Source organism: Protobothrops mucrosquamatus, unplaced genomic scaffold (assembly GCF_001527695.2).
Source record: "Protobothrops mucrosquamatus isolate PMUCROS unplaced genomic scaffold, P.Mucros_1.0 scaffold1460, whole genome shotgun sequence".
In the NCBI taxonomy this organism is placed as follows: domain Eukaryota; kingdom Metazoa; phylum Chordata; class Lepidosauria; order Squamata; family Viperidae; genus Protobothrops; species Protobothrops mucrosquamatus.
The window spans coordinates 54,473-80,929 of NW_015387638.1; the positions used below are offsets into that span (position 1 = coordinate 54,473).

The 26,457-nt window shown below is 37.4% G+C and overlaps 1 protein-coding gene across 1 annotated transcript in view; it reads right to left on the bottom strand.

Moving 5' to 3' along the window:
• The window catches only part of LOC107292955 (contactin-associated protein-like 2), a gene marked incomplete at its 3' end in the record, with an annotated part of 310,658 nt that overhangs the window by 20,409 nt on the left and 263,792 nt on the right, over positions 1 to 26,457 (bottom strand). Inside the window, exons 6-7 of the mRNA XM_015822086.1 lie at positions 20,902 to 21,086; positions 11,288 to 11,431 (exon numbers count right to left, since the gene is read on the bottom strand). Of these exons, the coding sequence (XP_015677572.1) occupies positions 11,288 to 11,431; positions 20,902 to 21,086 (329 nt within the window). The remainder of the gene's footprint in view (positions 1 to 11,287; positions 11,432 to 20,901; positions 21,087 to 26,457) is intronic.

Genomic DNA, 26,457 nt, shown 5'->3' on the forward strand with positions numbered 1-26,457 from the left:
TATCAATTCTAGACCATGATTTATGTCTATTTGAATAAAATGTGTATTGCAATTTCTTTGGGTTTTTTTTCTTTCCATGTATCTTGGATACAAAGTTCTTCTGTCATTTTTAAAAACGCTTTAGGTAATATATTTCCTCCTTTTCTCCCTTGTTTAGCGCTTTTATAGTCCAAAGTTCCATCTGTTATTGCCTTAAAGTCTCCCATTATACAAAGATTTTGAAAGTTAAAATCTAATATTCTTTATGTAATTTTTAGTAAAATTGTTCTTGTTTATCATTTGGTGCATATATTGCTACCATCAGTATCTGTTTTTGATCCATCATTATTTCCACCATTAATATTCTCCCCTCTTCATCCACATAAATTTGTTTAGGGTTCATCGTTTCTTTAATGTATAGAGCTATTCCTCTTTTCTTTTGAAGCACTAAAGCAAAGTGAAGTTTACCAATTTTTGGTTGTTCTAACAACTTATAATGTCTCTTAATATGTGTTTCTTGAAGACAAATTATATCCATTTTTAATTTTTGTAATCGTGTAAAGATTTTTCCCCTTTTTGAAGGAGAATTTAGTCCATTTATATTCATTGACAAAATCCCACTCTCCTCCATCTCTTTCAGTTATATCTAGGTCTTAATCTTCTAGTTGATCTTATCTGTCTCTGATCTCTTGGTCTTGCTCCTTCTTCTGTATATGTATTTTTAATTTCTTCCTCCACTCTTGGTTTGACTGCTCCTTCTACTACCATTTCTTCCTGTTTCTTTGTTTCTCTTTTTGTACCAGATTCAGAGTCACCTCCTTCCAAAAATGCTTTTTTGTTTGTCGAAGAATTCCATTGCTGTAAGTGGCGTATTCAGTCTATATATTTTTATATCCCAGTAGATTAAAATCCCTTCTGGAATCAGCCATCTGAAATTCACTCCTTTTTCAATTAATTTCCTAGTTAGATACTGGAATTTGGGATTCTCTTATTCTCCTAGGAATTTGTTTGAGGACTACAATTTCTTTTTCTTTGTATTTCAAAAGTTCATCTCTTACTCTTCTCAGAGTCTCGTCTCTTGTACATCTTGTTGTGATTCTATGCCAGCCTGTGATCCCAGTAGTTGAGTCTGGGGAATCAGAGGAGGAGGAGGAGGAGGGGCCTGAAGAGCCATCAGAGTCGGAGGGAGGCTCTGATGAGCTGCAGGACTTACAGAGTGATGAGGAGACTGATCCTTCCATTCGTGATTGAGCTGAGAGCCAGCTGTGCTGGGAAGCTGAGTCGAACTCGGAGGAAGCACAGCTGGAAGACTCAGAGACGCTTGTAAACATAGCCAGGTCACATGAGTAGGACAGAGGGAAGCAATGGGGCGACTCCAGGGGAAGAGGAGAAAGCAGTGAGGAGCCACGCCTTAGGGGCTGCATAACAAAAAGGGAATGTGTGGGCAGGGCTGGTTGCTGGAGGCAACCGTTTGCAAAGAACGTCAGAGTCAAGAGATCATGGTCTGTTTATTTTGTCTGTGAGTTATTTCCTGTTTGATTCAAGCTCCGTGTTGCTCCACTGGAAAAGTGTTCTGTTGCTTTTGTTTTTCTGGGACAATTATCAGGTCTGTAACTCAAATAAAAAGGGTTTATTTTCCAGTTTACTGTTAAAAGAGGGGTTGTTTTTGTGCAGTAAGAAGGACATATGTAGGCTGGGACAGAACAATTTGCCTCCAGCCTCCACCCCCTACTGTTATGGAGCAGCTACGTGCTGAGAATGCCAGCTCTCTCAGCAGCTGGCTTTGTTATCAGCTCAAGTGGCCCAGCTGCAAGCACATGCCCTGCTGCTCCACAACCCAGGAAAAAATGTCCAGTTGTGATGCCGGACAAATTTGTTAGCAATCCTGCTTTCCTGAGACAATGCCAGCTATTTATCAGCCTGAGAGTGGCTGATTTCCCCACTGACTGGGATAAAGTGGGGTTTATGATAAGCTTCCTCTCTGATGATGCAGCTTGTTGGGGCACACCCCTGCTAGCCCAACCTAGTCCGTTGTTGGACAACTTTGTGGGGTTTTGTGATTACATGAGTCTGATGTATGAAGACCCCATTAAGGCACAGACTGCTACCCGATGCCTAAAAGCTCTGAGGCAGGGCCAACGCCCTCTATAGGCCTGTATCAGCAATTTTCAGCTGCTGAGGCTGAATTCAGCCTGGAATGAGGCTGCACTCGTGGACGCTTTCCAGGATGGCTTGTCGGAGGAGAGGTTGGATGAGCTGGCCTGTGTTGATGTTCCCCCGGACTTCAATGGGCTGATCCATCTCTGTCTGCAGATTGACGCTCTGCCACTCTAGAGACCTATGTGGCCCCCGTTGTGTGTGAGACTCCGGTTCAGTGGGAGGACCCTATGGAGTTAGGTGCTGCCAGACCTCACCTATTGTTGGCTGAAACGAACAGATGGCATTCGGGGGGGCTTGTGATTTTACTGTGGGGACCCTGGGCTTTGCCCGCTTTCTGCCCCAAGAAGTGACGAAGGGCGTCAGTGACCAAGTTTGCCCCGAGAAAGCCACCTACTCCTCTGTCAGGAAACACCCTGAGCCTGATTTAAAAGGTGTTTTAGGTCGGGCGTCCCACAACACTGAGCGATGTCCCTCTGCCCATGGACCTCCACGACATCTGATACTGGAGGCATGCCTGATCCTCCCCGGGATGCTGAAGGGGATTCCAGTCCATGCTTTGATTGACTTTGGGGCCACCATAAACTTTATGGACGCAGCATTTGTGGCCAAATGGGCTATTCCCCAGTGCCCGGTGGAACTGCTGAAGTTAGTGGAGACTATTGATGGTCGAGTGCTCCTGTCTAGGCCAATTAAGGCCACCATGCAACCATTATGTATAGCCATCAGTTCGCATGAGGAGGCTATTCAGTTCTATATAGCCTCCGACCTGCATTTCCCTGTGGTCTTGGGACTGGCGTGGCTCCGGATGCATGACCCGCAGATTTATTGATCAGAATTTGGTCATCTTCCCAAGCTTACAGTGCTCTGCCATGTCTGTGCCAGCCAGGTGGAGGGTCCCCCAGGGGTCTCCTTGCCATCTGAACTAGCGAATTACGCTGATGTGTTCAGCGAGACTGAGGCATATCAATTGCCCCCGCACAGGCCATATGACTGCCTCATTAATTTAGTCCCTGATGCACCTCTCCCAGTGGGGCGTTTGTATTCCATGTCAGACCCTGAGTTGGCCGCGTTGCGGGACTTTCTGGACAAGAATTTGGCTCAGGGTTTTTATTCAGCCCTCATCCTCGCCAGTGTCTGTGCCCATGCTCTTTGTAAAAAAGAAGTCCGGCAAATTGAGGCTTTTCTGTGACTACCGGAAACTAAATGCCATCACAGTGCACAATCAATACCTGCTGCCCCTCATCCCCGAACTCCTGGATCAGTCCATGAGGCAAAAATCTTCACGAAGTTGAACCTGAGAGGAGCCTACAACCTTGTCAGGGTTTGGTCGGGTGATGAGTGGAAGACGGCGTTTGGTACCCAGTACTGGCATTTCAAGTACACTGTGATGCCGTTCGGACTGACCAACACCCCTGCAGTGTTTCAGCATTTTATGAATGTCATCTTCCGAGACTTGTTAGATCAGTTTGTCATGATCTACCTGGACGACATCCTGATCTACTCCCCATCACAAGAGGTGCACCATCAGCATCTCCACCTGGTCCTGCAATGGCTCTGAGAACATCAGTTATATGCCAAACTGGAGAAGTGCCAGTTCTACCAGAGGACCATCGACTTCCTGGGTCACTGCACTTCCTCCTGAGGGCATTGCCATGGAGCCGAGTAAGGTCAAGTCTTTACGGAGTTGGCAACCCCCACATTCGCCAACTACAATCAGACTTTCATCCCTGGTTTTGCTGCCATGACACCCACCCTCACTCGGCTCCTGCAGAAAAAGATCCAGTTTCAGTGGGATGCCCCAGAACAATGGGCTTTCCAGGCTTTAAAGGAAGCCTTCATGAAGGAGCCCATCTTGAAGCATCTTGACCCACAGTGGCCATTTGTCGTGAAGGCGGATGCCTCCAACATTGCCATTGGAGCGGTATTACTCCAGGCTACGTCACCTGGCAGTGCCCTCTTCTCTTGTGTGTACTACTCACGTAAACTGAATCCGGCAGAGCACAACTATACCATCTGGGAGAAGGAGCTACATCAAAGTGGCTTTTGAGGCATGGAGACATCATCTGGAAGGGGCATGGCATCAAATCGAGGTCCGGATTGACCATAAGAATTTGGAACACTTGCAGAGTGCTTGGAAATTGAACCAACCAATGAGCCAGATTTGGTGGTCTCTCTTCTTTGCGAGGTTCAATTTCTGTGTAACGTACATACCAAGTGGTCGCAATCAAAGAGCGGATGCTCTGTCCAGGAAGCCTGAATATTCCCAAGCAGAAAACAAGCTTCTGCCCAGGACAGTGCTCCCATCAAGTCTTTTGCTTGTGGTGCAGGAGCCAATAGATGTACGGCTTTGGATTCAGGAGGCCCAGCAACAGAATGCATGGGTGGGTCAGTGAAAGGAGGAGGTGGGGCCAGATTCCCCATGGACAGTCATGGATGCACACATACACTATCGTGACCGGCTCTATGTTCCAGGAGGGCCACTCAGGGAACTCATCCTCAGCCAGTGTCATGATAATCCGGTGATGGGGCATTTTGGTCTATTCAAGATCCTGAACTTGGTCTCCCGTACCTTCTGGTGGCCCCAAGTCAGACACAATGTCCAGGCCTACGTCATGTCCTGTACCCCGTATAGGCAGGCCAAGTCAGCGATGGGGGCCGCACCTGGACTACTGCAGCCCTTGCCAATGCCCCAAAGACCGTGGGGGGCTGTGTCCATGGACTTTTTGTTGGACTTATCCCCATCTTCTGGGTTTTCTTGGTGACCAAGATAGCGCATTTCATGGTGACCAAGATAGCGCATTTCATCCCATGCCGTGGCTTGCTGTCAGCCTGCACCACCTGTTGTATGTTCATCCAGCAGGTGTTCTGGCTGCACGGCCTCCCTGATAGGATCATGTCCGATAGAGGGGCCCAATTTACAGCCTAACCTATTGCTTAACTCTGACATGGTCACTGCGGGTACATCCGGTCTTTCACCGGTCCCTGTTGGTCCCTGAGCAACCAATGTGTGCACTCCGCTGAGCAGAACTTCCCCCACTGGAACAACGTGACAGAGACAGCGCTCCCGAGTACAAGGTCACCAGCATTCAGAACTCTCGTTGGTTGAAAGGGCGCTTTCAGTACTTGATTGAGTGGAAGGGCTAAGGACCAGAGGAGTTCACCTGGGAGGACGCGACCATTATTCATGCTTCTGCCTTGGTGACCATGTTCCATGAACAGTTCCCATCCCGACTGCACCTGGCCCGGCAGTGCAGGATAGTGTTGTGATTCCATGCCAGCCTGTGATCCCGGTAGTTGAGTCTGGGAAATCAGAGGAGGAGGAGAAGGAGGAGGAGCCTGGAGAGCCATCAGAGTCGGAGGGAGGCTCTGATGAGCTGCAGGACTTACAGGCTGATGAGGAGGCTGATCCTTCCACTTGTGATCGAGCTGAGAGCCAGCTGTGCTGGGAAGCTGAGTTGGACTCAGAGGAAGCACAGCTGGAAGACCTCAGAGATGCTCATAAATGTAGGCAGGTCACATGAGTAGGACAGAGGGAGGCAATGGTGCGACTCCAGGGGAAGAGGAGAAAGCAGTGAGAAGACATGCCCTAGGGGCTGTGTAACAAAAAGGGAATGTGTGGGTAGGGCTGGTTGCTGGAGGCAACCGTTTGCAAAGAACGTCAGAGTCAAGAGATCATGGTCTGTTTATTTTGTCTGTGAGTTATTTCCTGTTTGACTCAAGCTCCGTGTTGCTCCACTGGAAAAGTGTTCTGTTGCTTTTGTTTTTCTGGGACAATTATCAGGTCTGTAACTCAAATAAAAAGGGTTTATTTTCCAGTCTACTGTTAAAAGAGGGTTTGTCTTTGTGCAGTAACAAGGGAGTACGTAGGCTGGGGCAGAACAGATATTTTGAGAAATCTAACTTGTACTTCCCTGGGGACTTTATTTCTTCTAGCATAGTTTGAGTTGACTCGATAGATCTGGTCTAATTCCTCTTTCATTTGCAGTTTCCCAGTTCCTAATGCATCTGCCAATAATTCCGTTATCAAGTCTAGGAGATCGTCTTCCTTACCTTCCATTATATTTTGAAATCTTAAAAACCATGAGGCTCTTTCCATCTCCATCCCAGCTATCGAGTCTTCTAGTTCTTCATTTATTTGGATCAATTTCTGATTTTCATCTTTTAAAACTTCTAGTTTCTGGTCAACCTCAGTTGATTTATCTTCTATTTTTTGGATTCTTTATTGATTATCTGTGATCATTTTTTAAAAAAATTCAAATTGAGAGTCCATATTGTTAATTTTTTTATTCATTTTATCAAAATAACTTTTCAACTCCTCATGGTTTCTTGTTGTGACTGCCATGTGAGTAGCAATTGCCTCTTGAATTGCTTGTAGGGTCACTTGGGTTTCCTTTTGGAAGTTATTAGCCTTTTCTTGTTGAAGCATTGTATCAATTGATCTCTGATAGACTGGATGTCAAGGTTCCGACTAATGGAACACTTCAAAGAACTTCCAGGCATTGTTTATTCTAAAAAGTCTTTAATCATATGAACACAATGTCAGCACAGCATGGATGGATGCCATGATCTGAATTTCCCTTTCTTTGCACATAACATTCCAGGCTATTCCCCTACCTTATTTTGCAGTCATAATTCACATTTTCCAATCAGCCTGAAGGGCAAAGATTCACTTCCGATCCCTATCCCGCACAGTTATCTTTCTCCTCCCCCCACCATCATCTTAATTAACTCTAAAATTACCAGACAGTTCTGCACAGTGCTTTTTTTGTAAAAAAAAAAAAAAAAAAAAGCTGCTGGAATGCACACATGTCATACAACCTGCCTTGCCTACCCTACAAGGTTCCATCCAAAAAAGGTGCCAGAACTCTGTTCTGGGCGTTCTATGACAAAAAAAGCCCTGGTTCTGCATATCTTGTCAAAGCAATAATATCCAATATTAGCAGCGTTGACACTGGATTTGCAGAAGCTGAAGAGGGAGCAGAAGATCCTTTTTTCCAACTTTAGATAAGTTGGGAGCACTCATCTTTATCTTTAAATCATAATCCACCAAGTAAGTCAAAATTTATAATCAAATAAGCTCCTAACAAATAAGAGAGGTAAATAATAAAAATAGTAAATGGTAAAAAAGAGCAAAAGGGAAAAAAGAAAAAAGAAAGAAAAAAATGTATACCAAAATTTGTAATCCAAAGTATTCTGTTCGAAGGGATTTCTTATTATTCAGTCTTTCAAAACAGCTTGTAAAAATTCCAGGTCAAGCTGTATTTGTAATCCAGGGAAGTCCGATGACTTCAAACATAGATTTTATTTATAATAGTAATCCATCCTGTAGGACAGGGCAATCCAAAAACAGTCTTTTCTTTTTCAGCCACAATCTTCAGGACTATAAATTCCAAGGACACCAAAATGTTTAAACCTCTATAATCTATGTCTGGGCATACAGCCAAGTTTTAAGACTCCAATCAAAATAACTCAGTAAGATAAAGGAAAAAAAATACAAAATTAAATGTAATTCTCAATTTTGCCAGTAGGTGTCATTAGATGTCTGTTCCCACCATACTTTAAAAAAGTTTAAAAAGTTAAAACCCAATGGTTTCCAAACAAACAAAGAATAAAAAAAAATTATAAATCCAAATGTTTCCCCCAATTTATCCTTCTTTTATGCCTCAGTTATCTTCACAGTATTGTTATAAGTCAGTTTTAATTTCCCCAAAGCTTAAACACCCACTTATAGTTAAGGAGGGAGGGGTAAAGAAAAAAAAAAGCTCCCCCTTCCCTGAAGCTTGGGGATTTCTTGCTTTCCAGTGCTTTTTCCCAGAACCGATATTTTTGCTTGTAGAGAGATAAGGAAAGTAGTCTCACCCAGATTAGCTGTTTTGCTTTCCGCTTTTAGAATTTGTTGTCTCTGATGATCAGCTGCTTCTGGCAGACTGCATGGGTACGGTCAGCCTTTCTTCCTGCCAGATCAAGCGAGCCAGCTACCACTGGCTCGTGATCTGCAAGGTTTCACCCTTTGGCCAGTCACCTCTATGGGGCAACTTTCGGTCCTATTGGACTCCCCAGCTAGCAGAAATAGAGCCTGGGGAAGGGAGCTTCATTCCCCAGTGCCCATCTTGCAGCGACATCACTGGAAACCCCCCATGTTTGTATTCAGTTTGAAGGTGTCTATCATCCAAAGTTTTTCAGGAAGTAAAACTTTTGAAAAAAGTTGTTATCCAGTATTATCCTATCATGTGGCAGTGAATCAAATGCTTTTTTTTATAATCCACACTACATTCTATTGGTCTTCCTTATTCACTTCTTCTCTCATTGTATGAAATTATATCATACTGCATTTCATTTATTTTCCCTTTAAATAAATGTTTTGACATAGCAGGATTATACCATAACACGTGTGAATTCTGTGATTTGCCACAGAAATAATGTAGGTTGAATTACTTAGGGTGAAAACTGCCAAGAAATATACTGCATTAACAAATCTCTTACATTAAATAAATCAAAAATGTTCAGAAATAAATTCAGGTAATCCTTTGTCCACTATCATCAGTGTTATGAATAGGAAGTCAAAACTATTTGAAAAGGAAAGGCAAAGAAAATTGTAATAATAAGTTTACCTTAAATTTATTAAGTAACAATGGCATTTGGGAAACCTGGAGAAAAGCAGTTACTTTATATAGACAATTATTTAATGAAAATAATGTGTAAAGAGTATGTGTTCCATAAAAATGTAAGAGTAAAACAGAAAAAATAGAAGTAATTCAGAAGCAGTCTCCAAATACTGAGAATTTCTATTGAATGAACTATGTTCTCCGTAAACTAATATAAATAAAACTCACATTATTAGTTCAAAAAATATAACATATAACATTAGACCAACATTTGGTTTTTTATTTTTTATTTAAAAGGTATAAAGCAGCCTTTCTTTTAAATTCCTAAAAGGATGTATGATTGAAACCATTTTTTATGTTAATCCAATTTCTCTGGGCAATAATAACAAAAAAGTGAATGTGAAGAAAGAAATGAAAATCTATGGTGATTTAATTAGTACAAAATTGATCTTATTTTCTTACTAGTAAGGCAACAGGAATAACTCAACTTGAAATAAACGAGAAAGCCATTTTTACAGCCACAATTTCTGCTGGAAAATCAGGTAAGCCGTCCAAAATAATATCTTGTTGATGCACTCATGCATTTCTGCATATACAAATCTTGCAACAGTGTTAGAAATACAATATAAAACATCGCCATGGAACAGTATTGCATTCTGTATCTGTTCCTTGGATCTCTCCCTCTGCTGAAGAATGCAATTACTTATTCAAAGGTCTTGTCATTTAGTCAGCAATTTGAAAATCATAAACCTTGTTTGATTAGTGTATAAAGATTATTTAGTCACTCTACAACAGGGGTCTTCAAACTTTGCCCTTTTATGACTTGTGGACTTCAACTCCCAGAATTCCTTAGCCAGCGTGGGGAAGTAGGGAATAATCATAAATCCAAAGATGAAATATTCAAATGTTGAACTAAGGGTGTAAAAATAAAAGGACTTTAAAAAAACCTGTAACAATAATAACAATAGGGTTGGAAAGTGACTGTTTTTTTAAAAAAAAGAAAAACTGAGGGCCTCCAATTGCCAGAATTTATACTGCTCAATAGCTTATTGAATCTCAAAAGCCTATGAAAAAAGTGAATTTTTTTTTAATTGTATGATTAAAAACTGATGATTTCTGGTAAGAGCTACACAATAAAAAAAACCAATAACAACTAGACTAAGAGATAGCAGTGTTCCAGTATTTGAGGGGCTGCCACAAAGAGGAAAAGGGAAAACTATTCTCCAAAATACTTGAAGGCAGGACAAGAACCAGTGGGTGGAAACTAATCAAGGAGAGAAGCAACCTAGAACCAAGGAGAATTTTCCTAACAGTGAGAACAATCAATCAGTTGAATAGCTTGCCTGCAGAAATCATGTATGCCCCATCACTGGATGCTTTCAAGAAGTCTGAAATTATATAGACTCTCCTTCTCAAGCAGGGGGTTGGAGTAGATGACCTCTAGGGTCACTTCCGACTATGTTATTTTATGTTCTAAATATATGGCAGACTATTGAAAAAGACAAAGGCAATGATACATTTTCTAATTCTGCATAAAGGAAAATAAAGTAACCCTAATTCCTGCTTTTATAAACTGATAATATATGACTATATGTTTGCTCTTCCTGTACTAAAATGTACAACTCTAACAATTAAATTGTTGCTAAAATTTTAAATCTTTGATTTTTCAAAAAGAGTGTTACAAACAGTGAAGTGATGTTCAAATCAGCTGTTATCACACATGTAAACTTTGAGCTATTTATTTCAGGCACTCATTATGCAAATTTGTTAATCCAATATAACTGGATTACCCATTCCAAAGAGTGCAGCAGAGACAATGTATACCAAACAATGTGTATTCTTTGACAAACGTATCATAATACCATTCAAATTATTTTGCTGTTTGAAAAAAACTAGCCATTATCATCCATAAATATCAATTTATTAATAAAAAGGCATCCATCAAAGGACATACAAAAATACAGCCACCTAGGACCTATTAAGTAATCTAAAGTTAGCCTAGTTTAGCAGGATAGCTAAGGAATACACTGTATGTTATTTTGAATGATATAGTTGTCTAAAATAGTTTTGAAATCCCTTATGGTAAGAGCAACTGTGGAGATAGAAACAAGATAGTTTAAAAAAAAAAAAAAACAAAACTGGTCCCACTGACACAAATAAGCTGGTTTTAATGCACTTATACACATTCTTTAAATTTTCTAAAAGAATATTTTCAAAATTGCAATCTGGTTTATGAATTCAGACACAAATGACTCTGAACAACCAGTAAAAATGATTGTCCAATGCTTTTCTTTTTTCCACCTTGTGAAATCTCATATATGTTGAAAGAAATGGCTTTTTACTGATAATACATGAAGGTGGCTTTCATTTGGATTATCAAGACATTTGCTACATGATGGGGAAACATTCCAAAGATCCCTTTAAAATTGTTCTTAATGCAGTTTATTCACACAAATGCTAAGATATATATCAAGACATGCAGTGTAAAAATGAATTGCAAACTGTCATTTTTCCCTTTAAATAACATTAAGTAATTTACTGACCCCAATAGAAGGTTCCAACTTTTTCCTTTTGGCCATATCTGTGATATTATTGGTATTGTAGATTATGCTTTCCATGCAGCCTTTGAAATTCTTTCTGCTGTTTGAACTGGGCTTCCCAGAAAAAGGCATACCTCCAAATGTTATCTTTGAAAAGAAATATGAAATATTTTATAAGAATGACAATTTGCCCAATTTCCCCCAGATTTTACCTGTAAACAAGTAAGTTAAGCGCAGCTCTTGAATCAATTTCATCAAAATTAATATACTTGCATAATTTACTTCACAAGATGAAGCAGTTTGCCATTGCCTCTTTGAGGAGATATAATGTTATGTGATATTATCAGCAAGGTAGAGCTAGGTGCTGCTGTTTGCAACCTCTGCAGATTTATTTCCTGTTATGTATTGTTGAACATTCTAGTGGAAATCTATCTGCAAGAACCAACAGAAATCATGATCATGTGTATTTTTTGAGGGAATGAGCTATCTTTCTGTAAATTGCATGAATTCCCAGATTCTGTGGAAAATTTAATTTTAAAGCACCAAGTACTAGACTGCAAGCTGATAATAACTTAGACTGTGATGTTCCTTTTACAAATTTTGAATGGAATACAGTCCACAGAATATCTATTTCCTGTCTTATCTTTTCTTTTGCAGCCTATTCCTATATGTTCCCCCTGATCATGAAGGTTGGATTGGGATACCCAGGGCATTATATGAAACATGATATTTGAAATGCAATGGCTTTCCTGGCACAAGGTAATGCTTATTAGTATATGATCCATCCATTCCAGGGCGAAAGTAATTAATTGCACAATCAAAACATAATTTAAAATGGGTTCGCTAACGTTTTCCCCCTTAAAGTAGAAAATAGGAACTCATTTAATTTAAGAACCCAGGAAAGGAATGAGAAATGTAAAACTTTTTTACTTATTGCACTTAAGAAACAGAAGTGAAGATAAACCTGTCCTTGAGTCCTGCAACATTTGTGGCATGTTTGCTTTTCCTAGATACTAATCATCATACAGTTTCAAAAACTGCAAACTTGTGGATCTGCAATTTCAACAATGAGAACTACAGCAAAGAAGTATAATTATTTTGGCTGTTCTTCATAAAAGAGGAAAAATTGTAAAAATAAATTGAAGGAACTGCTACAACTGTGGACTTTGTAGAAGCAACTCTCTGTAATAAACATAATTAACTACAGAGATAATGAAACTGGCATCCAAAAGCAAAAGATACAAGAAGCTTTGGCATCATCGATAGATTTTAGTGGAACTATAGTATTGAATCCTGAAAATCCTTGAAAAGTAGAGGGAATGCAATTCTCCACTAAAGGAAAAGTTGATGGTCATTCAGTAGTATAAAGAATGGAAACAAATATGAGCTGAATAGACATATTAATTTAGAGTTTAGTACCTGCCAGAGTACATAGTTGGGATGTGACAGAAATACTGTCAAAACTTATCTAAATCACAGATCATTCTTCCATTTTAGTAACTGATGTAAGAGACAAACTCACAACTCACCAAGCAAAAGTGCACTGAGATACTCTGGAACTCTACAATGACAACATGCAAAGCAAAAGCAAAAGCAGGAAGGTGAAGAATGCTAGCAACTGTGGGAAGTCATCCCCCCAGAGGAGGAAATATTAAAAGGGCAGGAAAATATATTTTCTCAAAGGATCTTGAAGAGGCAGGAAAACATGCCCAGTTTTTTTACTAGCCCCAGGTCTCCATTCCCCAAGCAGAAACCAGCTCTATAGAGATGCAGATGTAAATCCAGGGAGCTAGGAGATTAAGAAGACAAAGACCTAAAATCTACATACCCCATCCAAACTCTAAGAGTCATCAGCCCCAGGGAAGTAGGATATGACCTTTGGACATAATAAGATTGACCCATCACCATCAGAATACCAGAAAGGCACACTCAGACTCAGATCAAAGTTCATGCTACAGGAACAACTCCAAACAAAAGGCTCCAGGGAGTGTTCAGCCTTTTTTTCTCTCCTCTTTCCTGCCAGAATCATCTTTCTGTCTGGCTCTTCAATAAACTGCAACCTTCTTTCTAAAGCAGTCGCCATGTTGTTTATCCCTGGCTTGGATGAACCACGAAGAAGACTTTTCTTCCAACACAACAATCAAAGATTTTCTTCACATATATTCAAAGGGAGGGAAAGGAATCAGTATAGCAGCTGCCAAATCAAGGTAGCAAAATGCTTACAAGTAAAAAAAAAATGGCAGAGCTACTTAACTCATACTTTGAATTGGTATTTCCAGATGAGGCTATACCAGACAATTTTGCAGAACAGAATGACTTGTGATACATACTTGGCTAAGGATTACTAATTACACTGAATGAGTTTAAATGTCCAGTGCCTAATGAATTTGTAAGGAAAGTGCAAAGACTCTAACAAAGTCTTGTATTTTGGATGATATAACAGTTAAGAGGATAATTGCTCAGTAATTGCTCATTATCAATGGTAGTTTCACATCAAATTGGAACAAAATATTGGCAATAGAAAATCTAATATCTTTATTTCAACAGAGAATTTGATAAATATCCCATGGTGTTTTATATGAAAGTTAATTTTCATGACAATTACTTGTATGCATATTTGTCTCAAAAATTTCCTTATTAGACTAGGAGAAAATGTCCAGGAGAAATACCATAATCAGTTAAATTATTGATTCAGTTGAATTATTGATCCACTATGAAGCTGAGAATAGCTGCTATCCCAAATATGCTTTTTCTTTTTTACAAGGCAACTGGACTTTCTTGTTTTTTCTTTGAAGATGTTTCACTTCTCATCCAAGAAGTTTCTTCAGCTCTGACTGGATGGTAGGGATTGGAAAGATTTATACTCCTGCAGACAGCTGTTCATTTGCATTCTTTTAGCGAGTCGTTAAAGTTATCTGGAAGCTTATCTGTGTCTCCAGGGTCACTTGAGTAGTGCAAATGGGTGTGGCGTCTTCTTGGAACTGTTGAAAGGACTGGGTTAGAGACTGGAGATAGATGATGTTATATCTCTCCCCCTCTGTTGAGAGAGGGCTGTTCAATTTTGACATAGATGGCCTCTTTGAGTCCTCTTTCAAACCAGCGGTCCTCGCTGCCCAAAATGTGAGAGGGTTAGGGTTAAGACAATTGAAATTTTGACCTCAACTGTGATTGTAAGTCAAAGACTACCTGTAAAGCTGCCTTTTGCAATTGACTGGTGGTGATTTTGCCATTGTCTTCATTTTCTATTACTTTCCAGCTTCTTCATTTTCTATTACTTTCTCTGTTTTTTGGTCTGGCAGTTCTTGCTTGCGGGCAAATGGTATTTCTTGCAGACATTCCAGTGTACCATTGTTGCTAATTTGTCATGCCATGTTTGTAGTCAGTTTATACAACCTTCTTGCTGCAACTAAGTAGATGGTACATTGTTTCTTCAGCTTCTTTGCAGAGGCAGCATTTGCCAGATCTAGATGTTATCTGATTTCATGCTAGATTTTTTTCATGTACTGTATAATCTTGGACAATTACTTAAATATGAGTCAGGAATGTACTGCAGCTGCCAAAAAGTGAATGGAGTCCTAGATTGCAGCAAAATAAGGATTGTATCAAGATCACATGAAGTGATAATGTCACTTTATGGTAAAACCACACTTGAAATATTGTGTGTAGTTTTGGTAATGATAATACAAAAATGATGTTGACACTATAGAAAGAGTGCAGATATGAGCAACAAAGATAATTAGGGGACAGGACGCTAAAGTGTATGATGAACTGATGCAGGAACTGGGTTTGCCTAGTCTAACCAAGAAAAGAATTAGAGATGACATGATAGCAGTCTTCCAACATTTGAGGGCCTGTCACAGAAAGGATTAAATCAACCTATTCTCCAAAGAACATGAGGGCAGGACAAGAAGTAATAGCTGGAAGGTTATCAAAGAGAGATCCAATCTAGAATCAAGGAGAGATTAATGGCAGAACATTAATAATGAGAAATGTGAGAATCAGTGCAATAGCTTGCTTCCAGAAGTTGTGGGTGCTCCATCACTGGAGGCTTTTAAGAAAAGATGGACAGTAATTTGTCTGGAATCATTTAGGGCAGTGGTGGCGAACCTATGGCACGCGTGTCAGAGGGGGCATCAGAGCCCTCTCTTTGGCACACGCGCCATTGCCCCAGCCCCGCCTCCCCCAGCAGTCCCCTCCTCATCAGCAGCCCCCCCAGAGGAGAGTTACCTCTGGGCGCGGCCCACGTGGAGCAGCACAGCCAAGGACATGGCAGCCAGGCAGTGGGAACAAGACTCTGCCCTTGTGCCCCTTCATGTGCAAATGTTGCTGCGGGGTGGAAGGCATAGCCGCCATGGCACTGCTGGGCTGCCTGGGTGATCTGCAGCAGGCCGTGGAGGCACTTGGTGGCTCAGCGGGCGGGGGGCAGTTTTTGGGCACTCAGTCTCTAAAAGGTTCGCCATCACTGATTTAGGATCTACTGCTTGGCCAAAGGGTTGGAAGACTGCCAAGATCCCTTCCAACTCTGTTATTCTGTAATTCTTTCTTATAGGCTAGTTTGATTTCTTTGTTATTCAGTAAGCTTTCATAGTGTATTACATTCAGTGCATCTTTTTCTTTATGTCCCTGATGTTCTTCCAATCACCTCTTTTCTTGTTCAAATGTCTGGAGTATTGCAACATTCCATATCTTTGAGTGTGTCAAAGTCACTATGTTCCTGAAGGGCATGATTCATATTCATTATTTTTCTGATCTTCCTATCCAGAGTTCTATATGAGTCCCATCCACTATTCTAGTTATATATCTAATGAATGGAATTGCCCTTGATGGCATGTTTTTCACTGAATCTTATTTTAAGCTTTATTTATGATACTTTCACTGCTAACCTTCTTTTTTATTTTTTTTATAAAAAGTTTTATTGTTTTTTTTCATTTTTTTCCTGCTTAGGACACAACGTGGTGGTCAAGGTGTCAAGTCATTCAAAGACAAAATCATATAAGTATAGCTCAAATTAATTATCAAAAATTTCCTCTCTTTCCTAAATATAATATTGCATATTAAAATTAATACAGTTTAGGTAAAGTTCAATCAAACAGAAATCATCAATCACATGCGATTATAATAATCTATATCCTGTTTTAAGCTTTACTAATTACAGTTGTCATACTCCAATTACGTTTTAGTAAACATATAGTTGGGATTTCAGGTATCCTTAATAATAGGTCATTCATTGAGACTGATTTTTTTCCCTATCACAAATAGCTCTTCCTCTCTCTCTATTACAACATAGTTATCATATTTAAAATAATAATATAAGTCCAACAGATACAGTTCTATTTTTAAAAATATATTCTATCATTTCACCAATCTACATCTATAAACAATCTTTTTAAGCCCTTGATAAAGTTTACACCTTCAAATACTTATCAACTATAATATCAGGAAATTCCCATCCTTCATTCATAATTAAATCAAACAAACTCTCTCTAACTATTACAACATATTTATCATATTTATAATAATAATATAAATCCCAAAAATACATTTCTATTTTAAAAATATATTCTATCATTTCATCAGTCTACATCTATAAAGTCTTTTTACCCCCTGAAAAGGTTTACTCCCTCAAATACTTATCAATTATAATAACAGTAAATCCACATCCTTCATTCCTTATTCAATCAGAGAAAATCTCTAAAGCCTTTTTAACCCATCAAGTAACATTTTATGTCACATTTAAACCTGACTCTAGCTTTCTTTCTATGCCAAGTTGGTTCCCATATTAAAGCTTTTCGGTTATCAAACCTCAATATTTGATTACAAACATTTCTAATCAATTCAAACTGAACAAAATTTCCTTCCCTTTCTGCCAATATCATCTGAGTATTATATTGACTTTTACTCGATGTTATGGTTATAAGTAAATTATCCGCTTTATTGTATTTTCCAGAGGTTTGTGTCTGAATATCAATCTTTGTTATTTTTAGTAATTGAACTGAGTCAATTACAGTTACTTCTTGGTCATCAAAATTATCCATCAGTTGTAGGTAACGTTGTGTGGAATTAGTTGGCTCAGTGGTTTCCACATTTTCTCCCAGTATAAATTCACAATTGGGTTCTAAGCAAAGTGTGTCTGTCTCTTTGAATTGTATGTCTTGATGTGTAAAGGCCTGTTCAGGATTACTCAGTTCATCTTCTATTATTCCTTGTTTCATAACTTGATTCATTATTGGAGAGTCGATGTGAGGTTCCAAGGTAGCCTCTTTAAGTTTACTCCAAGGTTTCCAATAAGTATTGAAGTCTTCTGTAAGTTCTAATATTTTTTCCAGTATTAAATCATAGTCAAGATGTGGATAACTTTCATCCATTTTGGTGATAGACTAGCCTATTCCTTTATTAGAGACTGTATTTGAAAAAGATCCACAAATGTCCACCTCCAAAGGTCTAATAGCCAGCTTCACCACAGGTCAAGTTATCTTTTCTCTTTTATTATCATATGAAAATCCAATCCCTCTTCAAATAACAGGGAGAAGTACAGTTACAATTTTGCTTTTTGCCACCAGATGTCCTCAGTGGACTATAAAGTCTTTTTTTTCCAAATTAATAAAGTTAAAGAAAAGAAAAAAAAAGTTTTCTCTCTTTTTAAAAAAAAGTTAACAAGAGAGGTATCTCCAGCATTATCAAATTGAAAAAAACAAAGTAACAATGTCCCTTTCTTCTTTCTTTTACCCTAAAATCCCCCCCCCAAAATCCAATAGTAAAAAAAACAACCATAAAAAAAATTATTAATCTTTTTCTTTTTAGCTCTCTTTCCCGTATAGGCAGCCACCACTTTCTTAGAAAAGGGAAATAGTCAGGAACTCTTTACAGGAAAAGTCAGAATAGCGAGAGAAGGAAAGGTCTCACCCGGATTCACCACGGTGGTTCTTCATGCTTAGTTGTTCTTTTGACTTGCGGTTGGTGCAGCTGGGTGATTGGCCATTTTACTGGCTGATCTTCTTCTCCATCAGCCCTCAGAGTTGGCTCAGACAGCTGGAGGAGCCACTACTCCTCCGCAGCCAAGCACAGCCTCCTCAACGTTAGTCGCACCCTCCAGGGCGACTTTTGACCCGCATAAGGGTCTACCGGCGGAGGGAAGCTAGCCGATGAGGAGACAAGTCTCTTCGTACGGCTAGAGGCACCACGATCCAGAACCAGAAGTCTAACCTTCTTCTTGACATCCGTGTGCTTGATGTTGTCAGCTTGAAGGATGACCAGGTATTTGTAATGACACCCAGGTATTTGTAATGATCTTCACCCAGACTATTAATGTTATTTCTATATTATTTTATTACAATTGATAAGCAGTGAGCCAGTTTTTTAGACTGGATTATGCATTTTTATGCACCTATAAAGTCCTACCTAAGGATGTAAGATAGGGAGATGTTGTTTGATGCTGTTAAATGTATTTGTTACACAATGTAAAATGTTCCAAGTAAAGCTCCGTTTTGCAATTGACTGATAGTAATTTTGTCAATGCTGATTGTATTCACATTATATTCCAAATGTTTTGAGATTGCACCCAGGGCACCAATCATTATTAGTATTATTTTTGCTTTCTTTGGTCCCAGTCATTATGCTTCTATTTGCAGGTCTTATTATTTTGTTATCTTCTTCAGTTCTTTTATTCTGCTGTCTCCAGAGACTGCCAGCTTCACTATCCAGACTTTTTGTCTTCCTTATCAATACTTCGTAAGGTGTTACAGATACTCGTCAGTTTGAATTCTAAAATCCAGAGCATTTTAGCTCCTTTATTTTCCATTACTTCTCTATTTTATAGTTTCCCCTGTCCTTGCTTGAAGACAAATGGTATTTCTTGCAGATCTTCCAATGCAATATTGTTGCTACTTTGTCTTGCCATTGTCTGTAATCAGTCTCTGTGATCTTCTTGCAGCAGCTAACCAGGTGGTCCATTGTTTCTTCAGCTTTTTTGCAAGGGCAGCTGTCTGTTGTTATCTTCTTTGTATGTTATTTTATATGCATTTGTTGTTAAGGCTTGGTTTGTGCAGCTATAATTAGCCCATCAGTCCCTTTCTTAAACTTTCCTGCTTTTAGCCATTGTCAAGTTTGCTTTGCCTGCTATTTGTGTGTGTGTATGTGAGCACTGGTAATGTAATGCTTTGTATTCCCATGTTTCTTTTTTGTTCTTCAAACCATCTTTCTTGTAAGCTAGTTTTGTCTCTTCAATACTCAATAAGCCTTCCTGATATACTAGATTCAGTGCTTCTTCACTATCCTTCAGATATTCTTTCTAATGCACTTTTTTCTTTTTCAACTTTCTGATGTACTTGCAACATTCCATATCCACCTACTGCATGGGTTAATTGCCTTGATGGTACTGCCTCCACTGAATTTGGACTTTGAGATCTCTCTTGATGAATTCACTTCTAATCTTTTTCTTGACTTCAGTGTTAAGACCCTATATTGTCCTTAAGGAGCAGCATTGTGTATATATGGATCTAAACAGCATGGCTTTTTGTAATTTACAGATCAAAATTTTATCAATCCACATATTTTTTAAGTGCTATCCAATATTTTTTTGGTGTCCTACTCAGTGTGCTGATAATTATTGGGACTACCACAGCTAGTTTATGCCATAATATTTCAACTTGATTTTCAGATGTTGATACTTCATGATACAATTCTTCTATTTTACTACCTCTTGGTATTGCCACATCAAGTATCCATACTTTCTCCTTTTCAACCACTGTTCAGTCTGGGATGTCATGAGCCAAGACATTTACCAATTTGTATTTGAAAACCTACAATATTTTAACCTGCTTTTGACTATGTTTTCAACTCTATATTCCTATCTATTTTCATTACTGGCAGATGTTAGTTTTTATAGATGTTCTAATGAATAATTTTGATGACTCCCATATAAATATGGAAGTATTATTTTTGCCATTGTTTTAGTATTACTGCACTGTGTAAATCAAAGCCTATTTGTTTTTCTGTTCTGTCTTCTTATTGTTTTATACATGCATAGGAAAAAATGTTAGAGGAGATTATAGTACCTAGACAAAGTTTGTAGATATCAGTTAGTGCTTAGGAAAAAAATCCCAAAATAAATCCTAGGGAATCTTTCCTGTTAGGCAATGGCTAGCTACTTCCTTATTGTTGCCAAAACACACAAACCACACTAGGGATCTTTCCATGTAATCATTATATCTTTATTTTATGTATTTGCTTGTTAAATATGTATATTATCAGATTTATAGTTGCCTGCAAATACTTTACAACTTAAGACATTATACAGATTTGATCACTTTTTAAATTAAAAAGCCCCAAAATAGGAATTTTAAATCTTGTTCAATTTAATGTTGCCCTTTGCTATATATGTCCTTGCTTGAGGTAATTATTTCTCATATTCTATTACTAAAACTATTACTAGAATATCTTTGAACTTATTTGAATTGATTTGTGATTTAGAACTGGCTATTTTCTAAATCAGCACTGAAATATTATATGCATATTATAACTTCAGAAAACATCCTTTGTGTGCAATTGCTAATGTGCATATCCTATGTATGATAAGAAAGCACTGAGCACAAATTGAATAGTAATGGATGGTTGTGTACCTCATAATCCAGATCCAAGTAGTCAAATTCCCCATTGATCCGAAATTGCTGCAAATGCCTATCAAGGGTGAGATTGATGTTTCTCCCATGACGCTCTATTAAAACAGAATGCCAATGGTGATCATCCAAAAGACTACCTGTGGTCACAGATGTGTGTCCATAAATTGAACCATACTGATTGCTACCTGTGAAAAAACAGAAAAAATACTGATTTTAATTTTCTTTTTATTGCATTATTATGCAGCTCATTTCCTTTACACAGTGACTCTGGGCTGCTGGCAAAAGAACTAAAAATAATTACAACATTCATGTTTAATATTTTTAATTGTTTTGATTTAGTATTACATTCTATAAGTCTTCTAGAGTCTGCTATGATAAATTTAATCAAATGAAACATATTTTTATAAAAATCACTTTTAATGTAATGTAAATATGTGTCACTAAAATTCTATAATAAACTTGCTGCTATTAATTATGCAAAAAGATAAGAGTCAATATGCTTAGTCATTAAGCTGATAGACTAAGACTTGATCTCTTTGGCCTTTAATTCTCTTTTTATCCTATTACGTATAGACTGTTTTTTTCTCCTCTCCATGCCTTGAAAAATTAAAATGATAGAATTCTCAAGACTTTTTCTTATCGAGGCATACCATATAGTTAATGCAACTCTTTCTGAAGAGCTCAGTACTCATGTGGCATTGTGAGAATATCTTGAAGATTTCTGATAGTAATGGTAAAAAAACCACACAGCTTGGGCTAAGATTTAATTTTTTTATTGTAATAACTGTGGTGATTTTTTTTAAGTAACTTAGCTGGTCTTTAGCCAAAATTGTCTTAATTCCAGAATATGTTATGCTATATTTCTGAGAGCCTGATTAGCAAGTATTCTCACAGCTTTCCCAAGGCAGATCAATAATACCTCCAATTCTCTACCCATCATTTATTATTTTTTAGGATAGATACCACTTCATTCAGAAGACAGATAGATAGATGATAGATAGATAGATAGATAGATAGATAGATAGATAGATAGATAGATAGATAGATAGATAGATAGATGATAGATAGATAGATAGATGATAGACAGATAGATAGATAGATAGATAGATAGATAGATAGATAGATAGATAGATAGATAGATAGATAGATAGATAGATAAAAGATAGATCAGTTTTTTTAAAAAATAAACCAAGGTAGGAATCTGCTTTTCTGCAATTCATCACACCATTTATCTACTCAAGACTCGGAGAGGATCTTGGAGTAGGAACAATATCAAAAAATTGGGGCTTCCGGTTTGCGATCATGGTGCAGACAGACGTGAGGGGCGATTGCTCTCTCTGCCATCCGGTTTTCTCCTGCCAGGGGACCCTGAAGAGGGTCGGAAGTCACCCTGGAGGGGTGATGAGCATGAAGAGGACCCCCAAGTAATCGCGGAAGGGCGGCAGCCCTTCTGTTTGATCGGGGCAGCTCTTCTAACCGATGGGGAAAAGATTGGCCATCAATATGGCCCATCACTAAGCTGCTACCAGCCGAGGCCAAAATTACTAACAAGCACTTTGAAAGCAACGCGGAGGAATTGAGTGAGATTTTACCTTCTATATACCCCAAGTAACTTTCCTGTCAAAAGCTTTTTGAAACTCTCCCCTCTGTGAGGAGAGAGGGAAGGGAATTTCCCCCCCACCCTCTAAAATGGTGGCATTTAACTACCTGGGGAAACAAAGCATTGAAAAGAACCAACTGAACAATTTAATGTAACTGGATTTACACTTCTTTTTGGAATTTGGGGACCCAAAAAGTTCCTCCTTTTATGGGGATTTGCTATTTTATTATTTTTACAAGACTACAAAAACTAAAAATGGACATAACCCAATTCAAAATCTTAGAACAACCGAAAATTTGGCAAACTTTATTTCACACTTGCATCTCAAAAGAAAAGAGGAATAGCCCTTTATATTAAAGAAAAAATGAACCCCAAACAAATGTATGCAGATGAAGAGGGGAGAATACTAATGGTGGAAATTATGATGGATCAAAAATAGATATTGATGGTAGCAATATATGCACCTAATAATAAGCAAGAGCAATTTTATCAAAAACTACACAAGAAAATACTAGACCTAAATTACCAAAATGGGAGACTTTAATGCAATAGCAGATGCGACTTTGGATTATAAAACCATAAGCAAGGGAGAAAAGGAGGAAATATGCTACCTACAGCATTTTCAAAAATGATAGAAGAATTGTGTATCCAAGACATATGGAGAGAGAAAAATCCAGAAAAACTACAATATACATTGTATTCAAATAGATATAAATCATGGACTAGAATTGATATGATATGGACATCTTTGGACTTGAAAATGATATGGAATGGAAAGGAGGAAAGAGGAGAGGTCATGGTTAAGAGGGGGAGGAAGGAAGAGGGAAGTAGGTAGGAAGGTTGAGGGAGTGTGGATGCAGGGGGGGGACCGCTGGTTATTTCTGAATACTTACTGAGTAGGCTTTTTATGTGTTTGTTTTTCTAATGAAATGCACCATATTTATATTATTTGTCCATATGTTTATTTGAAAAATTAATAAAATTTGTAAAATCGAAAATGATAATAGAATACATGGAGATAGAAACTAATGTTTGGGCAAACCATAACCCAATAAAAATGACTTGGAAAGGAATTAAGAAAAAACTAAGATGGCCCTGAATAAATCTATACTCCTGCAACTAGCAACAAATAAAATGGAATTTTTAAAAAAAAATAAACACAAAAGAAGAAACATCGCTTCAAAATGTATGGGACATGGCCAAAGCATACTTCAGAGGGTTGGATATAGCTTATGCTGCTAAAAAGAATAAAGAAATGAAATGGCTACAGTTAAAGCTGAGAGAAGAACTTAAAAAATTAGAACTAGAGTTACAAACAGATCCACAAAAAAAGTGCTCAGGAAACAAATGGAGCATAAATTAAACCTGACTGAGATGGAAATAATGGCTCAACAGATTAAATGGACCAAACAGAATTTCTTTGAAAATGCCAATAAGCCATGGAGATGTTTAGCATATAGATTGGGGAAAAAAAGAAAAAGAAAAAGAAAAAAGAATGATAAATAAGCTATAAGATTCAAAAGGAGAATTACAGTTCCAAAATGATGCAATGAAAAAAAAAATTAAAGACTACTATGAGAAACTCTACAAGGCAGAGGAAATTCCTAAAGAAAAAATACAGCTGTACTTAAAAAAAGCAGATTTGCCAAAAATTCCAGAGAATATTCGAAAAATACTAGATGGAAAAATATCAGTGATGGAGATTATTGAAACTATAAAAAGGAAAAAAAAAGAATAAGATTCCAGGCCCAGATGGACTTCCCACAGAATTTTATATATCATCATAAGATGTATTAAGCCCGACTTTGAAAGAACTTTATAATGAAATTCTCTTAGAGACTAAAATACCAAAGTTGTGGACTGAAGCTAATATTACCTTAATACCTAAAGAAAATAAAATAAAAAACTATAGACCAATATCGCCATTAAATGTGGATTACAGATGGACTATCAGCAGAATTCTATACATCACTACAAGATGTATTAAGTCCAATTTTGAAAGAATTGTGTAATGAAATTATCTTGGAGGCTAAAATACCAAATACATGGACTGAAGCCAATATTTCTTTAATACCTAAAGAAGATTTTGATTTGACACAAATAAAAATTAAAGACCAATATCATTAAATTAAATGTAGACTACAAAATGTTTGCTTCGATAATGGCAGAAAGAACTAAGAAATTCTTGACTGAATTTATACACACAGATCAAAATGGCTTTTTACCTAAAAGACAGATTAAAAAATAACTTAAGAATGATCCTTGATGTTTTATACTATGAAAACCATCCAGGGAAACAGATGGCATTAATATTTCTTGACGCACAAAAGGCATTTGATAATCTAAACTGGCAATTTATGTTCCAGCAGTTGGTGGAAATGGACTTTGGAAAAAATTTCATAAATGCAATTCAAACAATTTACCATAAACAAACTGCTAGAAAGTTTTAAATGGAGACTATACAGAAAGATTTAATATCAAAAAAGGTACAAAACAGGGATGTCCATTATCCCCATTGTTATTTATACTAACATTGAAAGTATTGACTAGAAATATTAGACAAGATATAGAAATTAAAGGATTGGTGATAAAAGATCGAAAATATAAATTACAAGCCTTTGCGGATGTTTTGGTTTTTATCTTGGAAGAGTCACTTGAAACAACCACTAAATTGTTGGAGAAAATAGAAAAGTTTGGAGAAGTGGCAGGCCTGAAAATAAACAGAGAAAACACTGAAGTATTGACAAAGAATCTAACAGATAAATAGAAAAGTCAACTTATAAAAAAGATAAATCTGCAAATAGTTAAAAAACTTAAGTACTTGGGAACCTACTTAACAGCAAGATGTGTAACATTAAAAGAAGACAACTATGAAAGATTGTTAAAACAAATAAAATGGGACTTGGAAAAGTGGAAAAATCTTCAACTGTCAATGTTAGGAAGAATAGCTACAGTGAAAATGAATATTTTATCGAAAATACTCTTCTTATTTCAAACGATCCCTGTAAAATTGGGAAAGGTTTTTTTTGATGACCTAAATGCAACAACATTGAGATTCATGTGGCAAGGGAAAAAAGCACAAATTAAAGTGAAAATGCTACAAGAAGCTAAAGATTATATTATCAAGCAGCTATTTTACCATGGCTTAAAGAATGGATAACACTGAGAAATAAAAGGCTATTGTACCTAGAGGGGCATGACCTACAAATTGGTTGGTATGCTTTTCTGTGGTACGGGAAGAATAAAACACACAGATATTTTCAAAACCATTTTATAAGGAATGCACTTCTTTTAGAATGGGAAAGAACAAAGGAGAAAATTTATATTAAGCTATCTGAATGGCTTTCAACAATGGAAGCTTTTGCTTACCCAAATTTAATTAACTAGGATAAAGTCATGACTTATAAAGATATCTTGGATAACGAAGGAAAATTGAAAGATAGACAAGATTTACAACAACAAGGTATTAATTTAGCATGGTGGCCATATTTGCAAATTCAAACAAGATACAAAAAAGATGTAAAGACAACGGGATTTTATAAAGAACAGACAGAATTTGATCAAATATTGTTAAAAACAGATGAAAACTTGATTAAGAAACTCTATAGATTTCTGCTACATTTAAAGATGGAAGAAGAATAAGTAAAAGAAACAATAATAACTTGGGCAAAAAACTTTGGATATTCTATAGATTTGGAAGACAGGCAAAAATTATGGTATAGAAATATTAAATTAAATTAAATTAACTAAATCATATTTTATTTATTTATTTATTTATTTATTTATTTATTTATTTATTTTTTAGATTTATATCCCGCCCTTCTCCTTGCGGACTCAGGGCGGCTAACAACCGGGTAAAAATACAAAAATATCACACTACAAATTTAAAATTAATTAAAAGGGAAATATTAGTAATTTGGTCTAATTAAAATTGTAATTAAAACCCCCTCTAAAAG